The sequence below is a fragment of the Lynx rufus genome, unplaced genomic scaffold (genome assembly GCF_022079265.1).
Source record: "Lynx rufus isolate CCGP_SWC_20201006 ecotype Redwood Valley unplaced genomic scaffold, mLynRuf1.p SCAF_11, whole genome shotgun sequence".
In the NCBI taxonomy this organism is placed as follows: domain Eukaryota; kingdom Metazoa; phylum Chordata; class Mammalia; order Carnivora; family Felidae; genus Lynx; species Lynx rufus.
The window spans coordinates 56,767,517-56,786,632 of NW_025814825.1; the positions used below are offsets into that span (position 1 = coordinate 56,767,517).

The following is a 19,116-nucleotide window of genomic DNA, read 5'->3' on the forward strand; positions in this document are numbered from 1 at the left end:
ATTATGTATCTATCTACAGTGAAAAGTCTCCCAAGAGCTTAATAAGGATATAAAAACTCTAAACCAACAAAATATTTACAAAGACAACTAGTGTGGCCAACCTAATTACCAGCAATAAGTAAAATCCCACAGTTCACAAATTACTGTAGCACACAAAAATTACCATGCCAACACTATTCATAAAAGCCCCTATTAGAAAAAACTCAGGACAAACAGGGATAGGTTCTTATACAGAAATGATCGAAGAAAAAAAAGCTACACACATGTGAATAAATCTCACAAGAATTTAACATACTGCATTTATGTGAACCTCAAATCTCATATAAAGTACACAGGCAAATTTATGTGTGGTGTCGCATATCAGGGCAAGTGGCTATTTTGGGGGGCATGGGGAGTGAGGACTATAAACCACCTGATGAGAATGTACCCAATTACATTTATGATTTACACTTTTATATGTAAAACTCAACTAAGGGTGCCACCTGAATAACTTTCCTTAAAAAGGGAGACAAAAAATGGCCAAACTTTATAAACCTCAAAACTGCCCATAATTAAATCATACCTTACCTAAACTATAAACTAGAATATATAATGCACACGGACCTTTACCCTTTACATGTGGGGAACTGCAAACCCAAAGACAGCAGACTAACTGCAGAGACACAGCAAGACTTGCAAGCACAGGACTGCAGGATTGTGTGTGTAGCCACAAGACTGGTCACAAGACTGAGGCAAATGACAGCAGATCCTATCCCCACACATGAGCACTCTAGTCTATCTCCTATCCAAAATGGGTGCACGACTGATTTCCACATTTCTGGAATACCTCCCTCACAAGTGCCTTTATTGAAATTAAGTGTGGTGTGGTATAAGCATTCAAATAAAATTCTCCCAGCTGTAATTGTATTCCTATCAAATTATTCTAGATTCTCCATTTAGCACCCTTTTCCCCAAAGAGGAGATATGCTACAATAGGCTACTGTAATCTGTTAAAATATTTCTAAGATTTATAATTGGCTTTCTGATCTAAGAACGAGTTGCTTATGAACTCTGGTTAATCTGAATATGTTCCTGAGATAAGAGAATCATTCTCGGGGTGCCTGGCTCAGTCGGTAAAGCATCTGACTTCGGCTCAGGCCACGATCTCGCGATTCGTGGGTTCGAGGCCCACGTCTGGCTCTGTGCTGACAACTCAAGGGCCTGAAGCCTGCTTCATATTCTGTGGCTCCTTCTCACTCTGCCCCTCCCCCGCTCGTGCTCTGCCTCTCTCTCAAAAATAAATAAACATTAAAAAATAAATTTAGAAAAATCATTCTCTTGGTGTTTACAAATTCAGTTATAGGAGCTCAAAGCTCAGGTCTCAAACTTGAATGTATGGTGAACTCATAAAGACTTATATAAATGCCCACTGACAGCCAGCTAATCTACTGACCTGATACCAACCTATACCGTCCTCATAAGCTTTTATACCTGTCTATGGGCACAATAAGGACCCAGGTCTGGATGTCCTGGCTGCTGGCCAAAAGCTCTCCAACAATGATAAACAAACCAGTGTAAGACACCAACTTTAACATCAAGGTGTGTGTTAGGTATGTAGATAAAAGTTCAAGAGATATGGACTCTCTTTCCGGTTTAAACACTTGTTCAGTATTTTAAAATAAAAAAAAAATTTTTTTTACACTACTTGCTAGTAAGATCTCTTCCCAAAGAAAATGCTATCATTTTATTCACTTAATTCTAAGTCAGTCCCACAAAAACTCGTCAAAACACAAAGCTGACCTGTGGCCAGTGGCAACAAAATAAAACATGGAGGCATACAGAAACAGAGAAGTGCTGTTTTGCAGATTAAGTTCTTGTTAAAAGCTTACAACAGGCACCAGGGGGGCTTAGTCAGTTACGCATCTGACTCCTAGCTCAGGTCACAATCTCCGGTTTGCGAAATCGAGCCCCACGTCGGGCTCCACAATGCTTTGGGACTCTCTCTCTCCCCACCCCTCCCCCTGCTTGGACACACAGTTCTCACTCTCTCTCTCAAGCAAACAAATAAAAATAAAAACTGACAACAAAGGGAATCTGCCTTCCTACTGTTACAGAAAAGTGTTCCAAGGGAAAAGTGTTGCTACATAGAAAACTGATTAGTTCTTACTTAACGGGTTCTGCCAGAAAAGCAAAGCCTCTTCTCTAGCAACTGTCCCTCTTATTTCTCTTGTTCCAAAGTAATTTACTGGGCTATTATATTACAGTAACTACTAAGTCTGACCATTGTGAGTCAGACTCTCTAAAACCTAAAGTTGTAAATCTTAATTGCCTGGCATGTAATACACACGTGCAAGGGGCGCCTGGGTGGCTCAGTCAGTTAAGCAGCAGACTCTTGGTTTGGGCTCAGGTCCCAGTCTTGTGATTCGTGAGATTGAGCCCCGAAACTGGGATTCTCTCTCTCCCGCTCTCTCTGCCCCTCCCCCGTGGAGCATATTCTCTCTCTCTCTCTCTCAAAATAAATAAACATTAAGAAAATAATACACACTCACATGCTAATTTCCAGTGAATGCAAAAGTCCATCAACATAAACATTGTAAAGATACACCAACCTTAGGCTCCATATTCTGAAACTGATTGGTGTAGGTACTGGGTACAAACTAGAAATCTACATTTTTTTTAAGTTTTATTTAAGTAATCTCTAACGTGTTGCTCAAACTTACAGCCCAAAGATCAAGAGTCACATGCTCTTCTCAGAAGACTGAGTCAGCCAGGCACCCCTAGAAATCTGCATTTTATTTATTTATTTATTTTTTATTTATTTATTTTTTTAGAAATCTGCATTTTAAAAACTACTTCATGGGGTGCCTTCGTGACTCAGTCAATTAAGCTTCCAACTCTTGAGTTTCGCCACAGGTCATGATCTCATGGTCATGGGATCGAGGCTTGCATTGAGCTCTGCACAGCCTACTTGGGGTTCTTTCTCTCTCTACCCCTCCCCAGCTCATGGTCTCGTGACTGTTCTCTCTCTCTCTCAAAATAAACAAACATTAAAAGAGAAAGAAAAATTGGAAATATTCCCATTGTCCAGAATCAGGCCTAATCAACTTCACATTCATTCCTATACTCATCACCCCATTTCTACCATCTGTCAGCTTGGTTAGTTTTCCTGCAGCCCTCTGAAGTAAGCCATGACCCTTACCCATCATTACCTTGTCTCTTACTGAGTGGTCCACATTATTCCTCAGAGGTAGTTCAACTCTCACCTACTACATCAAATGTAACTCCAGTCCACCCCCTACAGAGGAATCACCTTAAAGGAACACTGTGCTGACTTACACCGGCAGTTCTCAAACCAGTCCATTCATCAGAACCACCTGGCACGAATTGTAAACCCTGACCATAAATTTCCTATTCTGAGCTGTAAGAATGCTCGAACTTATACCAACCATATCGTTAATAAGGCCAATTCGTGTTGGTGGGGCTTGAAGACCTAGCAGCGTTGCAAGGCGACGTTGTTTTTCGACTATAATGCCATCCATATCCAGAAGTCGAGCAATATCAGTACGCTCAGGGGTAATAGGGATGGAAAGAGTGGCCAAAAGGACTCTAGTAGACATTCTGGAGAACAAAATCACAAATCTGTTACATTCATAAATGTTACCTGACATAAAGAAAGACACTTCTCTTTAATCATTTCGTAAGATATGCCAGTGACAGAATATGTACACCACCTTTGGTGGACTATATTCATACATATTATTCATCAAAACAGGAAATTAAGAGAAATGGGCCATACTAAAATGAGTACTTGGGAGAATCAGAACTTCATCTACCCACTTACTACTGTCAATATTTTCCAGCTATAGAAAAAGACTGGGAGGTTAAAATGTAGGATAGATACCTTTGTATATCCCATGCTTCCTTAGAAAAACAAGGCAGCTTTAAAAGCTAAGAAAAATGACACTAAGAAAGGGGTGGAAATTTTACAAAGAATGTCAGTGAACACAACAGGAGTGTTGGGAGGACGCGTGGTAGAGAGAAATCTTAGCTTCCTTAAAACACTAGAGGCAAGTCAGGTTGAATTCAGATCACCGTATTACATTAAGGACAGTGGGCTCTGGAGCTAAAGGGTGAAGGGTCAGAATCGCAGCCTCACCATTTCCAAGACTGAAACCTAAGGCAATTTTTTTGAGTCATGAGGCTATTGTAAAGATTAAACAAAATAATGTACATAGAGCTACAGAGCCTAATACTTACTATTATAATACTATTACAGCAGTTTCTAAAGGGATGGTACTGGGGCGCCTGGGTGGCTCAGTCGGTTAAGCGGCCGACTTCGGCTCAGGTCATGATTTCACGGTTCATGGGTTCGAACCCTGCAAGGGCTCTGTGCTGACAGCGCGGAGCCTGGAACCTGCTTCAGATTCTGTGTCTCCCTGTCTCTCTGCCCCTCCCCTGTTCATACTGTCTCTGTCTCTCAAAAATAAATTAATGTAAAAAAAAAAAAAAAAACTAAATAAATAAATAAAAATAAAGGGATGGTATATAGGTACCTTAAAAGAAACCAAGTTTGTTTTTTTTTTTTTTAATCTCAAACAGACACGGATTACATGAAGGACAATGAGTGAACACTGTCCTCAAGACTTTCAAAGAAAATATACTAGAAAAATTAATTTAGTTGGTTCTGTGTATTGCTGTAAAGGTAAAAGAAAAACAATTTGGTATACATAAAGAATTATGGAGGCCAAAATAACATGGTCTGCCAATAAGAGAAAAGAGTGGTGTGTGAGCTGCCAGAGTCCAACCAAAACACGTTAAAAAATATATATATTTGACTGGAAGAAAATAGGTTACATGTGATGCTAAAGGAAAAAAGTGGTCTTTAGATTGCTATGTCATAGACCCTTTTTTTATGTTCAAACACACACTCAGTCAATGTCTTATAATCAGGCATGATGGCAGCATTTATTTTTTTAATTCTCTTATTTGTTCTAAAACTGGATTCTAAATACCACTTATGGACAGAAAGCTCATACCATAACACTGTCTTTCCTAATATTCAATTTTCTCCATCAGGTTTTTGCTACTACCAAAGAACAACAATGTCCAGAGACATTTCTGATAGAAGGGAAGAACTGCTACTGGCATCTGGTAAACTAGAGATGCTCCAAAACATCCTTCGTGCATAGTCCCCTAGAACAGAAAATGCTCCAGCCCCAAATGTCAACAGTGTAGAAGCTGAGAAACCCTAACCTGGAACCATGCCATTTAGTAGGAGATATTTGTTTCATACTTTCAATATTATCTGACTTCAACATTCTTACCTTTGCATCTCTTCCTGTGTAAGATTCTTTCTCATTTCTCTGGATAGATGATAAAGACGATGGAGTGTAGATGCATGAAAAAGAGCATTTCCAGATTTCCAAAACACAGTCGAGACTTTGTTATAGTAATTTGCCATCAACTGAGGTTTAGGTGGTTTTTTAGACAAGGTAAATAGTCCATGAATATCTTCCACAGCTTTGAACGCTTCCTAAAATTAGGAGTATAAATTACAGTCACTGCATTCTAAACGAACAAAAAATCTAATCCAAATCTCTTTATGAAACCTAAAACACAAAACACTCAAGAATAAAAGTGGGAAGTAAAATCCCTTTATGTGTGGTTCCTTTTATTCATCTATAACCTAGTATCTGATGTATCTCACAAAACTGCCATGATCACAAACATACTAAATCCTTAAACTTCTTAAAATTAGACAGAACAGGTTGGAACAGGTTTGAACATGTGCCAGCTGACGTATAGAACACAGTGTTTTGCTTTCTGTCTCTTTCACAGTAGTAGCAGGGGTGTATTTTGAGAAAGTGCCAAATATCTATACAAACATCTATCTGCCCCATAGAGAATTTTGTAGAATTCAATTTTATTTAGTCTTTCTGCCAACCAGCCCCAGCCTAAAGCTTGACACAGTAACCAGGTTAGCTATTCTACGACTATCTTGACAACTTTGCCAACTATGCTTTAATTTGCAAAGGTTATTTTTAAATCCCATTGACTGTCCTAAAAATGTTTCAAAGTACCCTTGCAAACATGGTTTTATATGCTTACAAATTTTTCCATAATAGATCGTTTTAATGATTAAATCTGATCCTTTTGACAGAAAACAGATCAGCGGATCTTAAGGATCAGGGAAGGGTTGGGTGCAAAGGGGCATGAGGCAGTTTTGAGGAAATGTTTTACATCTTGATTATGGTGGTTACTGCATTTGTCAGACTTCAGGGCGAGTTTTGCTGGATGTAACTTACACATCAATAAATGTGACTTTAAAATTCTTTTTTAAAAGTGATTATCATACCACTTGGGATATACAGAAAAAATATCTAGAAGGACATTAAAACAAAACATAGATGTTATTTCTGAGTGATAACATGTATTACTTCCTTCTTTCTACTTATCTATTCATTTGTTCTATAAGGAGTATGTCTACCTTCTATAGAACCTCTTTTTCCTATTTCATCAGGTAGTATTTTAAGGGTGTCCCTACAGAAATGGAAAATATTTTGGAGAGCAGGAAATCACATTTTCACTTGGCTCAAAAAACTACCACTCTTTCTTTGTATTTTCAATTAGATTTTATATTTTGGTCAAACATGTAGAAGTCTCAAGTTGTGACTACAAAATCACGTGAAAATGTCTTTGCACAATTCTTAGTGTAAAAAGCTCAAGTAGTGGGCAAGACTCCCAAGACCACACTGAGATCTCCCACGTAGGATATTCCCCATGCATGTTTACTAAGTCAAAGCAGCACCAAGAAATCTGAGAGATGATCCAGTGCGCTTCTCCAATTCTCTACAGCAAAGGACAAGTTTTGTTTTGTTTCGTTTCGTTTTTCATTTCCAACCTTTTGCCACCAATACTTTTATAAAATACAGTAAAATTATTACAAAAATTAATTGAAAAACAAGCTCAGTTTTTCTAAACAGAGTAAAACACACACACACCATCACCATGAAATTGCTATCCTTCCCCCCCAAAAAACCCTTCGTAAATGCATATTCTCCTCTCTAATTATTTCAATCTGGTAGTTCACAGACTGGCACCAGGCAATGAACCACACTTGGAGCAGCACTGAGAATGAACTGTTTTATATGGAAAGCCACTGGGCCCAAAAGAGCACACATTTGGCCCCCATTTCACAGCAGGCAACTAGAACCACGATATTCTGAGATTGCTTGTTCAGAACTCTTGGTTATCCATCAGATGATCTTAAATTCTTCAATTAATGATTAAAATTAACCAGTTAGTATCAAAAGAAAGATACTCATTAAAGCAAATAATAATAACATGGGCTACTGTTACTACAAAAGACAGATAGCAGTTCACAACGTACCTGCCACAATTCCATGCTGATAGCACTGTCCAATTGAACAAGCCTGGTCTCCAAATGCATGGACTGGCTTTCTGGATTATTAAGATTGATTGCTGTACTTTGGTTATGGTGGCGTTGAATCTGTGACAAGTGCATTCTCAAATTGTCACAAAGCTTACGGAATTCAGCCTTACGGGTGTATTGGAGGCAGAATTTGAAAGCTATAGACATAATTATAAAATATATTAGGTACTTTCCACCATCAACAAGTATGTGAATAGGTTTTATTTCAAATACTGAAATCAGTTATTTTAACAAGATTTACACAAACTTATAATCAGTCTTCAGAAATGATCAAGGTCATTAGTCACTTGTGTCCTGACCATCTACTGGACATAGTCCTGGCCTAGGACTAAAATTTGTTTCTGGGATTCTGGGAGAATTTACAAATGGGAAGCTATTCAATTGAAGTGTAGGAGGGACTCACCTTTCACACACCTACCACTTCAAATCCTAAAAGAACAAAAAATTCTAGCCTGGAATACAAAGAGCCTTCTTATCTAACAAAATTTGGGCTTATGATAACCTGATTTCAACTGTGTACATAGATGTATACCTTAACTACTTGCTCTGTCATTAAAATAATTTTGTCATATATGCAATATAACAATTTTTTCAGAATTCCTTTGCCCTAAAAAAAAAAAAAAAAAGAGAGAGAGAGCATTTCTATTTCAATAGGCCCAAAATGAAGGGATGCAGTTTAACTTCAAGTTAACATTTATGTATCAGTAGTTAGCAAAAAGCCCAAGTTTACTTGTCTTAAATGAAAATTCACACATGCTATGTAAATAAAACAGAAGTTGTAATATAGTAAAATATTTTTATAAGCATTTATTTATGAAGTAATCTCCACACCCAATATGGGGCTCCAACTTACAACCCTGAGATCAAAAGTCATATACTCTACCAATGGAACCAGTCAGGTGCCCCTACAGTATTTTTTTTTTTGGTAAAATATTCCTTAAAGTCACTTACAACTTGATAAAACAAATGCCAATCATCCCCATGGTGAGAAGAATGGCAACGTAAGGTTGTACTGAGGCCAAAGTAAGAAAAAGTCAAAAGCTACTCTCAAGTCACACATACCCCATTTGTATACAGTTAGAAAGCTCCATTAAAAGCAAGGTAAGTGACAGTAAAGACAAGACACAAGATTAAGATAACAGACTTGATGCAGCTCTTTAGGACTGAAAGTTCAGCTAACCCTTGAACAAGGGTTTGAACTGTGTGGATCCACTTACATGTGGATTTTTTCAATAATTTTAACCTTCTCTTTTCTCTAGTTTACCTTAAGAATACAGTATATAACACATATAACGTACAAAATGTGTTAATCAACTGTTTATGTTACCAGCAAGGTTTCTGGTCAACAGTAGGCTATAGTTACGTTTTTGGATAGGCAAATCACAGGCAGATCAACGGTGCATGAGTGGGGTCAAAGGGGTGTTTCAGTCTGCGCCTCTACTCCCCCACCCCAAGCTGTTCAAGTGTCAACTGTATATGCACTATGACAGCTGGATACCTTTTAAGATGATCCAGAGTCATCAATATGACTTATTTCTATGTTCAGTAATACTGTTTAAGAAAATAAAAATATGCATTTTTCAAGGAATCACAGAAGTCCAGAGCTTAAAAAGACCTTAGAAACCCTTACATGGGGAACCTGGGTGGCTCAGCTGGTTGAATGGCCAACTCTTTGATTTGGGTTCAGGTCATGATCTCACGGGTTTATGAGTTCGAGCCCCACATCAGGCTCTGCGCTGGTGGAGCAGAGCCTGCTTGAGATTCTCTCTCTCCTTCTCTGCCCCTCTCCTGCTCACACTCTCTCTCTCAAAATAAATAAGCATTAAAAAAAAAAAAAAAAAAAGCCACAGCATGATTAAGTATATATGCAGTAGGTGACGTCAAAAAGCACAAGTCACATTTATCAGAAAGCAATCAAAAAGTTACATTTGTTTTTCTAGTCACCTGGGAAATTCCAAAATGACTTTGTCTTTCAGACATCCATGAAGTGGATTTCATATAGAATTACCCTAACTAGTAAAACAAACTTCTTATAGTCACTTAGTTACTATTTGAATGAATGCCAACCATCTCTCAATGAGGATAAAAACTATAAAATAAATACGATGAAGAAAAACAGGTTAACTTTAATTGTCAATCTTTTGCAAAGTCTTCTCCTAAAAGTCAACTTTTCAAACCAGTTCTCATTTTACCTTGTTGGGCAATATCATGGTAGAGACGCTCTACTCTAGAATTATTTCGAAGAAGGTCCAAACACTGTCTATATGATTCCCAAAGGAATTTAACCCACGGAGTTAAAAGTAGTCTGTCAGTACGATCCTGAGTGTCTTCACCACTTACAGCACTTAGGAGAACACTAAAAAAAAATTTTTTTAAGTTAAAAACAATTTTAGACACGATTTCCTACTTTGCCCTAAGATTAAAAAAAACAAAACCAACAATGATACCAGTGTAAGAAAGTGTGAATCCTTCTTACAACTTTGGGCACACTGTAAAGATGCCATGTAAGTGTTCAAGTATTTGCATCCCCAACCCATATTACAACCATTTAAATTAGTATCTGACTATCTGAAGGTTGTTAATTTGCCACCTTTATGAATTCTGAATAGTATGGCTTTCTTATTAGACAGTTAAAATTCCAAAGGTAAGCATTCTTTCTAATAAACATCTATACTTCAAATGAGGATGAGGGAGACACATGTAAAGAAAAACACTGACAAAAATGTATTAGCAAAAAAAAAAAAAAAAAAAGAATTAGCAATTTAACCTACATACCTCTCAGGAGTTTGAATATTATCCAGATCTTCTATGTCTAGGACCATTTGCTGAGATTCTTCTTTAGCAGCTTCAGTTTTTTCCTCTGCCAATTTCAAATATGCCCTAACAACATCCTCTAGAGATTTGATGTTCACCTAACCAGAGACAGAGAGAGAGAGAAAACCTTAAAACACTTCTCAACAAACCACAGAATGCTTTAAGAGCAAATTTTATGACATAAAAGCATATTACCTTTAAAAGGTAAACTTCTCTGAAAATCATTAAAGCACTATTAAAAATATAAAACCCAGCTCTTTTCATACCTGTTGACAAATGTTCTTATACTGGTATAATCCCTCTTTAGCCAAATGGCTCTTGCGAAGATCCACACAAAGTTCCAAGTATTTCAACATAATTGGCTCGTGTATCTTTTGCCATGTTCTGTGTTTCTTACTTTTCATAACATCATAAAGAACATCCAAAGCAGGCTGCTTTTTTCCAACCTCAAGAAATTCTGGAAAAGTAATTCAGAAAAATTAAAATTGGTATGTATACTATACTAAAGTGTAAATCTTGCTTAAGTTGGCTATTTTAATTTCTAAACTCACTACCATCTCTTTTTAGAGCACACTTATTTTTGACATCTAAAGCCATGCCGAAATTACCCAACTTAATACAATGAAGACTGGTATTATCTCAAAATATGGTCTATGGATAAAACGATTTCACTCAATTACATTGTACCAAACCCTTGTAAATGACTGCCATGTTCCAAAAATTGAAGTTATGAGAGAGAAAAATCTCCTCCCAGCAAACAAAGAAAAGTGAAATGTGACTTTAGTCACAATGATCTGGTGGATACAATTTCTGCTCTAGGCAAAAGGATCATTAGACTCAATAAGACAGTCAATTAGATATTGTTCCTTTAAGATCAATTGACTATTTATGTGGGTCTACTTCTGGGCTCTCTATTCTTATCACTCTCTATTGCAATGTATCTAGTCTTTTTCTAATACCACCCTGACTTGATTACCATGGACTTATAGTAAAGTCTTCAAACCAAGTAGTATGAGTGCTCCAACTTTGTTCTTCTGTATTGTTTGGCTCACTAAGTCTTTTGCCTTTCCATATAAACTCACAATTAGTTTGTAAATATCTACAAAATAGCTCACTGGAATTTTCATTCAGATTTAATTAATCTATATATCAAAATTTGGAAGAATTGACAACAGTCTTCCAATCTATGAAATATCTCTCCCATTTATTTATCCCAACCTAAACATGAGAAAAATCTTAAGACAAACCCCAATTGAGGGACATTCTACAACATACCTGACCAGTACTCATCAAAATTTGTCAAGGTTACCAACAAGGAAGTTTAAGAAACTGTCATGACCAAGGGGGGGAGGAGGAGAGTGTCTGAGAAACAGGACGACTAAATATAATGTGGTATCTTGGATGAGATTCTGGAATTCAGAGAAGGACATGAGGGAGAGCTACGGAAATCTGAGCAAAGTATGGACTTTCATTAATAATGTTATCAGTATTGGATCATTAGTTGTGATAAATGTCCCAAAATGACAGAAGAAATTAACAGGTTATGGTGTATATGGGAATTCTCTGTACTATCTTTGCAATAATTCTGTAAATCTCTAACTTTTAAAATTAAGTTTATTTTTAAAAATAAAAAAAAAATTTTAGAATGCACACCAGAGAAAATTACACATTTCTGAATTTACTACCACCTAAACCTGAAGGCACTCTGCAAGTGGCAGTATTTCAAAATCCAGTTCCAATCTAAGGTTTTATGTACACTGCTCATTTTGAAATTCACTCAAAAGCAAAGAGTCCTCTATCACATTACTTCTGACAAAGGTTAAAATTTATCTTTTTTCTCATCTTTTACTTTATTTACTTTTGCACAAAACTTAGTAAACTGAGGGAAAGGGAAGGCTATTTAACCTAAGTCATTTGGTTATGTTCAACTTAAAATTCAGTAATTAACAAATTTCACAAAGAAAAAATCTTTCCACTGAACATTTGAAACATACTTTGGGGAACCAAAACACTAATTAACACTATTAAAAAAGATCTTAAAACACTACATCCCTATTGCTAAAAATCACTATTTTCCTAAGAAAAAAATCTTTTTTTTGAAGTAGTCAAATGATGTTTTATTTTATTTATTTTTAATATATGAAATTTAGTGTCAAATTGGTTTCCATACAACACCCAGTGCTCATCCCAAAAGGTGCCCTCCTCAATACCCATCACCCACCCTCCCCTCCCTCCCACCCCCCATCAACCCTCAGTTTGTTCTCAGTTTTTAACAGTCTCTTATGCTTTGGCTCTCTCCCACTCTAACCTCTTTTTTTTTTTTTTTTTTAAGAAAAAAATCTTTGACAAAGAATTTTTTTTAAGAGTTAACCAAACAGCGTACAGCATTATCATGTAACTCTGTGCTAGGCAAACAACTGGCAGAAACACTGCTTATTTGGGAGTTTTACCAGATTTACAGATTTAGTAAGTAATTTTTCTCCCAACTATCACATCTTTCAGGAATGCTGCTTCTGAACGTTCCTTCCTCCAGGAAAACTACAAACAATATTCCAACTCTCTGGTATATTAAGAAGTTTGCAACAAATCACAAAATATACTGAAATTCTTATCTTTAAAGGATAGCCTGTGTCTTCCCATATCATATTAAGCCCTATTCTTCATAGGTTAGTGAAAACAAACCCCTCTTCAGTAATTCACGTCAATGTCAACATTAATAGTACTGTTACGAGAAAAAGTCCATTTTCATTTGAGTCAATGCTATTACCAAAAAAAACAAAGAACCAAAAAAAAAAAAAAAAAACACCTTGTAAGAGGAAACAAAGATGTAACACAACTAGATACTTTGTTAGAATACTAAGCCTTTCCTGGGTGTTTTTTGTTTTTTAAGCCTTCCTGTTCTGAGGGGAGGACGTTACAGTCTTTAAACTGGATCATACATACAAGGTTATCGTCTAAAATCCAACAGTACCTTAGGTGTTTTTAACAATTATTTAACAGAAAAGTCTCTATCACCCAAAAATTTGGAAGTAAATGTTTTTAGTTACATTTAGCATTCATATTAAAGAGCACAGCATCAGCACCAGAACAACCTATTATATCCAATTCCCAATCTTACACTGAGGATTTAAATCTTATACTGTTAAGTATATAAACACTGTCAAAATGCTTGTAACACAGAACAGGCACAAAGAGAATTAAAGTTGAGAACTGTGCCCGGGATGGTGATGACAAAATAATAAACTATGTAAAAATAATTTACCTACCCTATCTCTTATTTTTAAATAGGGGAGTGTGGTGTCTTAATGTCACTATAAAAAATAAAAAATCTTGTTTAGGGATAGAAAAGTGATTTTTTTCACTTCCTAAACAGCCAATCAGAATTTATTATTACAAATTCCACTTTCAAACTCTGGAACAATAGGTTCAAACAAAGCAAATGCACTAAAAAATAATTTTTATAGGACACCCTACCATCATCATGGGAAAAAAGCAAACATGGATACCAAGCAAGGACATTTTTAAAGGGAAAAAACCTGAATGGGAACAGATATGATAGTCCATCAGGGTGAGTTCCTGTCTTTATCCGAAGTCACATACAGGGAGAATTTAGTTCCTATGAATTCTCTAGTAAGGGGAAAAAAAAACTTTTTGAGGCTAGAAAGGCATACCACATATTAAAAGCTCTACTGCAATGTTAAAAAAAAAAAAAAAAGTTCATTTCCAAACTGATATTCTTGAAATAAAAATAAAAATCGAGCATTATGAACTGTTACTAGGAGGGTGGACATGCTGAGCTTACCTTTCAGACACAGTGACAAACTGTATCTATTTATAAAAGAAAAAGCTTAGGTCGGCCCTTCAACATTACTAGTTTATTTGGGCAACAGACCAAGTAGATAAGCTATAATGTTACTCGATTTGTGGGTTTAATAACTTTATTTATAAGTCACTGGTAGAACTAAATTATAAGGTTGTTACAAGGTCAGGAGCAATTAATTCTGCACTACTGACAACATAATCTGCAAAAGGGTCTTTTTCCAAATGATTCTGGGGTATAAATTTCTTGTCTGTAACTGCTTAGGCCAAGTTCTCATCTTCCTGAATGATTACTATAATAGTTTCCAAAGGAATTGTTCTGAATTACAGACTCAGAGTGACTTGAAGAACTATTCTACTTAAACATACTCGCATTTTATTACAGTAATGCAGTGGATTAGGTCTAAATGTGTTTAAGGCTACAAATGTCATAGATAAAACATTTACATAAAATGAGATATCTCCATGGAATGAAATGCGCTTTTACGATCCTATTTAAAGTTTTGTAAGCGGTGCCATGTGCCATCCACATTCAGCTCACTTTGACACTTTCAGACAGGATCTTTCATTCACAAGATCAAAGGTACAGAACTAACTACTTGAAAGCTAAGGCCTCTCTCTACTGTAACACCCATCCTACAATTTAAAAGGGCTGCAGCAAGGAGTCAGTACAGACTTTTAAAAAACCTACACAAATAAAAGCCCCCCACAGTGCCCCTTTCTCATCTTGCCTACTTTAATTTCAGATGCTTTCCCTAACTTGCCCTTCATGAGTTAAAGCTATTTCAACTTAGAAAACGTGAAAAAGAGGTTTAAGATTCGTTACACAGGAGATAACCCTTTTAATTTAAAGAATTACTGAAATAGTAAACTCATATGAGGATTCAAATGGGAGGAGTGATGAAAGCAACAAGGCCGGAGCACATCAAATGTGTAATACTTAGGCTATCCAGATTACAGTGCTTCAGCCTATTAGAAGGAAAAATGCCTGTTGGTAAAGCAAACAACTGTAGAACAAATCTACAATAGCAATTACAGTAGCAATTGAATCCAAGTCATTTTGTATACCATAATATAGATTTCTAAGTTTCTAAACGTAAGAAAAAAATTCTAACTTTGCTACAGTTCATTTTCTGGTGATAAATGTCCATTTCCACCGAGTTTCTTTCCTATAAATTAACGTCCTTAATTCTTGCCTGTCCTAACCATTAGATCACTGGTTAAAATGAGCAGTCATCAGATCTAAGTTGTACTTTTAACTGATTTTTAGAACAATTACTCTACTCTATTCCAAAGAATGTGGCATTATCCTATTTCACACTCTTACCACCCTCCCAAATTGTTGCTTTTAAAATAACCATGTGAGGAAGGCACCCTTACCCCTGACAGATTATCACTAACAATTTTGTGTCGACTGAAATTGACATTTCCACAAGAGGAATTTCCAAACAAGCTAACAAAATAAGCTCCACCAACATAAGGACTGTAAGAGACACAGTATATCCACCTACAAAATGGGATAAGACTCAAAACTTGTCTGGGGTACAGGAAGGGTTGAAATAAGAACTATCAACTACCTACTCACTTAGAAATTATTAGGCTTAAAAAACTCTAAACGAAAAAGTTTTTAAAGACCAGAGCCATGCATAATACATTGCACCCCCATGATGCGAACGTAATAAATGCCTCTCGAATAGACCGAGACACGCACAACTTTTCGCGAAAGGGCCGGTGGCATAAGAACACATGGAAATAAAAATCGCAGGCAGCAGCGCTGTGGCGAAAAAAAGCAACTCATCTGAAAGTCTAGAGACCTTGGTTCTAGTCTCCTGGCTCCACAACTAACTCTCGGAGTGACCTTGGGTAAGCATTCTCTCTGTAGGCCTCAATTTCGTTATCTTCAAGAAAGAACTTGAAGTCTCTTACAGGTTTAACAATGTTCCAACTTCATGTGATTTGGGATAGGCTCTGGGACTGAGAATAATCAATGCCAGGAAAAAACAGACAACCGGTTAATTGGGTCAGAGTCCCCGAAGCAGAGCTATAGTGACTGGGGAAAAGGCTAAGTGGACCCTGACCCAGCAAAGCCCGGCGCTGGATTTGGGGGGCGGAGGTGTCTGCGAGAGGGCGGGAGGTGGGACTGGCCGGCTCCCGGCGCCGGCAGGAGGTGGAGTCGAGGTTCTCGCGTGCATTGTCCCCGGGAGGGAGCCATGTTTCTTCCTCCCCGGCACTCCCAGATGGCGGCTGGGGGCGCGGGGCCTAAGCAGCCGAGGGCCCGGCGGCCTGGGGAGCCGGGCGGAGGCGGACGGGGTGGGGGGGGCGGTTAAGGAGGCCAGGCCCCGGTAGACCTGTCTCCGGGGCCGCGGCCCCTGAGACGCAGCAGGAAGCGGCGGGGGGAAGGAAGGGCCCCCCCAGAGGGACGGTTCCCGGCTCCGCACCTCCCACCCCCCCAACGGCGGCCGGTAGGAGCGAGAAGGGAAACCATGCCCAACCACAGGCTGGAACGGCGGCAGACAGGTCTCATCGACCACCTCTGCAGCCGCAGACGGGAGGCGGAGCAGGGAGAAGGAGGCCCGGGCCCCTCGACCTCCGAGGCCTCGGGCCGACCCAGCCCGGCGCGCCCCGATCCCCTACTCACCGTTGGCGCGTTTGAGGGCATTTTCCGGCCTCTGGAAATAGGCCGGCATCTTGGCGGGCGGCTCAGCTCACCGGCGTCAGCGAACTCCTTGGTGGCCCGGGCCGCGAGAGGAGAGGAAAGGGAACCAGCGCGAGGTTCCACGCGCCTCGCCAGCAGTCGCCCGCGCCCAGCCGGCCAGAGACGGAAAGGAAAGAGCCACGTGACCCCCGCACGGCGGCGCCGCCGCCGCCCAGGCCCCGGATGTACGGGGCGGTCCTCCGCGCGCAGGCGCGCTACCGTCGCGCGCACCGGCTGACGTGGCGGCGGGTGCAGTACGTGCGCGCCGGTTCCTCCTCCGGCCTCCGCCGGGGAACGTTAGGGAGGAGGTTTTCAGACCGCTCACCCCTCACTCCTCGAGCGCGAAACGGGGTGGGAAAGGTGAAATTGGGGTCAGGGTTTCTGCCTGGCGAGAAAGAAGGCGTCTGCATAGGGTCATTTTGAGCATGTTTTGTGCGCAGTCATATAAAGTTACAGGCCGGTCCCTTCCGCCTGGGGAATGGCCTGTCTCCGCTGAGTGAAAATGCCGTATTTATCCGTTAATCAGAAACGCATCGAGCAGGTATCACTAGCCCAGCACCGCTCACCTCTGGGAAGTAATAGTGGCCCGACCCTTGACGGACTAGCAGTGGGAGGAGGGACGCAATAAGTGAATTAGCAAGTTTATTTCATATCGGTAAAGTAAAAAAGTTGGTGAGACCAAGATTGGGGAATAGGGACACTCAGAGAAGGTGAGTTTTGAGCTGAGACCTAAAAGGTGGGGACAGGCTGGAGAGAGTAACGAGGCAAGAGCGCAGAAGCTCTGCAGCAGAACAGATTTTGCATAGTTTGAAAATACTTGAGTGTGGTAGCTTTACATTCAGCACACATCACAAACAAGAAAAATGAGTGTTAGTGGAAAAAAATCGATTTATCAGGCCCTTCGCTACAGCCTTTTATTACTGGCCAACAATTTTCTTGAATATTTTATTTAAAAAAATTTTTTAATGTTTGTTTATTTTTGAGAGAGAGAGTGTGAGCAGGAGAGGGGCAGAGAGAGAGGGAGACACAGAAATCTGAAGCAGGCTCCAGGCTCTGAGCTGTCAGCACAGAGCCCAACTCCAGGCTCCAACCCACGAGCCAGGAGATCATGACCTGAGCTGCAGTTGGAAGCTTAACCCACTGAGGGACCCGACCTAGGCGCCCCTGAGTATTTTATTTTTTTAAGTAATCTCCACACCCAGCGTGGGGCTTGAAGTTACAACCCCGTGATCAAGAGTCGGGTGCTCTACTGACCCAGGTGCCTCTTGACCAACAATTTTAATGTTTAATCAGTAACTATTATACCTAGAACTTGAAAGCCATTTAAACTGAATCTAATTACTCAAGCCCTTGGTATGAAATTAAGATGAGTTCAGAAAAAAATCAGAAAGCAGCAGTGGGATACATTGTTACAAATTTTTTACACGTTTTGTAAAAATGGATGGTACACGTGAGTGAATGACAGAATATTACATTCGGGAACAATGAACCCACAACACATACACACAAAAAGTCTTTTCCTCTCATTCGTTCTACCCGAGCGAAGAGGTTTTTCTATGTAACTAAATGTATCACTGTAAAGAAAGAAAACTTAGGAAATGCAAACATAGGCCAAAAAAAAAAAAAAATCACCAATTCTAAAAGAGGTTACTTAAAAATTAGCTTCAGAGTTCTTTCTCCAAAATGCTTGGGCCACTCTAAATTAAACTTACCCTCCTCCCCCAAAATAAGAGCCAGACAGAGTTGAGCAACAAGTACTAAGAAGCTACAGGAACTGTTTTATGGGGCAGGATCAAGAGACTCGTTTGTGTATATGATAATTAAGTCAGAATTAAAGAGCTTAACATAAGAGCAAGCATAGCTTTTAAATGCCGTAGATAGAAAACTATTTAGTAGGCCACAGAGAGATGTGACGGAATAAAATAAAAGGAAACCTGGCCTAAATATCAGAAAAAGCTTTTCAACATTATTACCTTTGCGTTATATATCAAAGAAGATGGTAAAAATGATCTCATGGGTTATTGCTCATTATGTGGTAGACCTAAAACAAGACAAACTCTAGAAAATTTGGAGAAAAAATGAAATTCAATATTTCTGCATCTTCATTCTTTTCCCTTTCAAGTTAAAGTATATGAAACATTTGGTAATATAATAGCCAATGATCATTTAAGTGCATTAAATACAATTATTTAGGCTCTAGTACTGTATTTGTGAACAGTCGCAACTTCCAGAATAAATTTATTAAATGTAGCCAGTAGGTATTAAATACCAGCTAATAGCCATAACGTTGGATGTTGGGCATAAACGATGCAAGACACCTGTTTCCAAGGAGTTGCTGATTCCCTGGTGAAGATAG

General features: G+C 38.8%; 1 protein-coding gene across 1 annotated transcript in view; it reads right to left on the reverse strand.

Moving 5' to 3' along the window:
* EIF3A (eukaryotic translation initiation factor 3 subunit A) overlaps positions 1-16,858 on the reverse strand; it is a 35,650-nt gene extending 18,792 nt beyond the window's left edge. The window contains exons 1-7 of the mRNA XM_047073513.1: positions 16,704-16,858; positions 10,513-10,703; positions 10,208-10,344; positions 9,625-9,788; positions 7,370-7,569; positions 5,304-5,512; positions 3,426-3,597 (exon numbers count right to left, since the gene is read on the reverse strand). Of these exons, the coding sequence (XP_046929469.1) occupies positions 3,426-3,597; positions 5,304-5,512; positions 7,370-7,569; positions 9,625-9,788; positions 10,208-10,344; positions 10,513-10,703; positions 16,704-16,752 (1,122 nt within the window). The 5' untranslated portion in view covers positions 16,753-16,858. The remainder of the gene's footprint in view (positions 1-3,425; positions 3,598-5,303; positions 5,513-7,369; positions 7,570-9,624; positions 9,789-10,207; positions 10,345-10,512; positions 10,704-16,703) is intronic.
* Between the last annotated feature and the right edge of the window lie 2,258 nt (positions 16,859-19,116).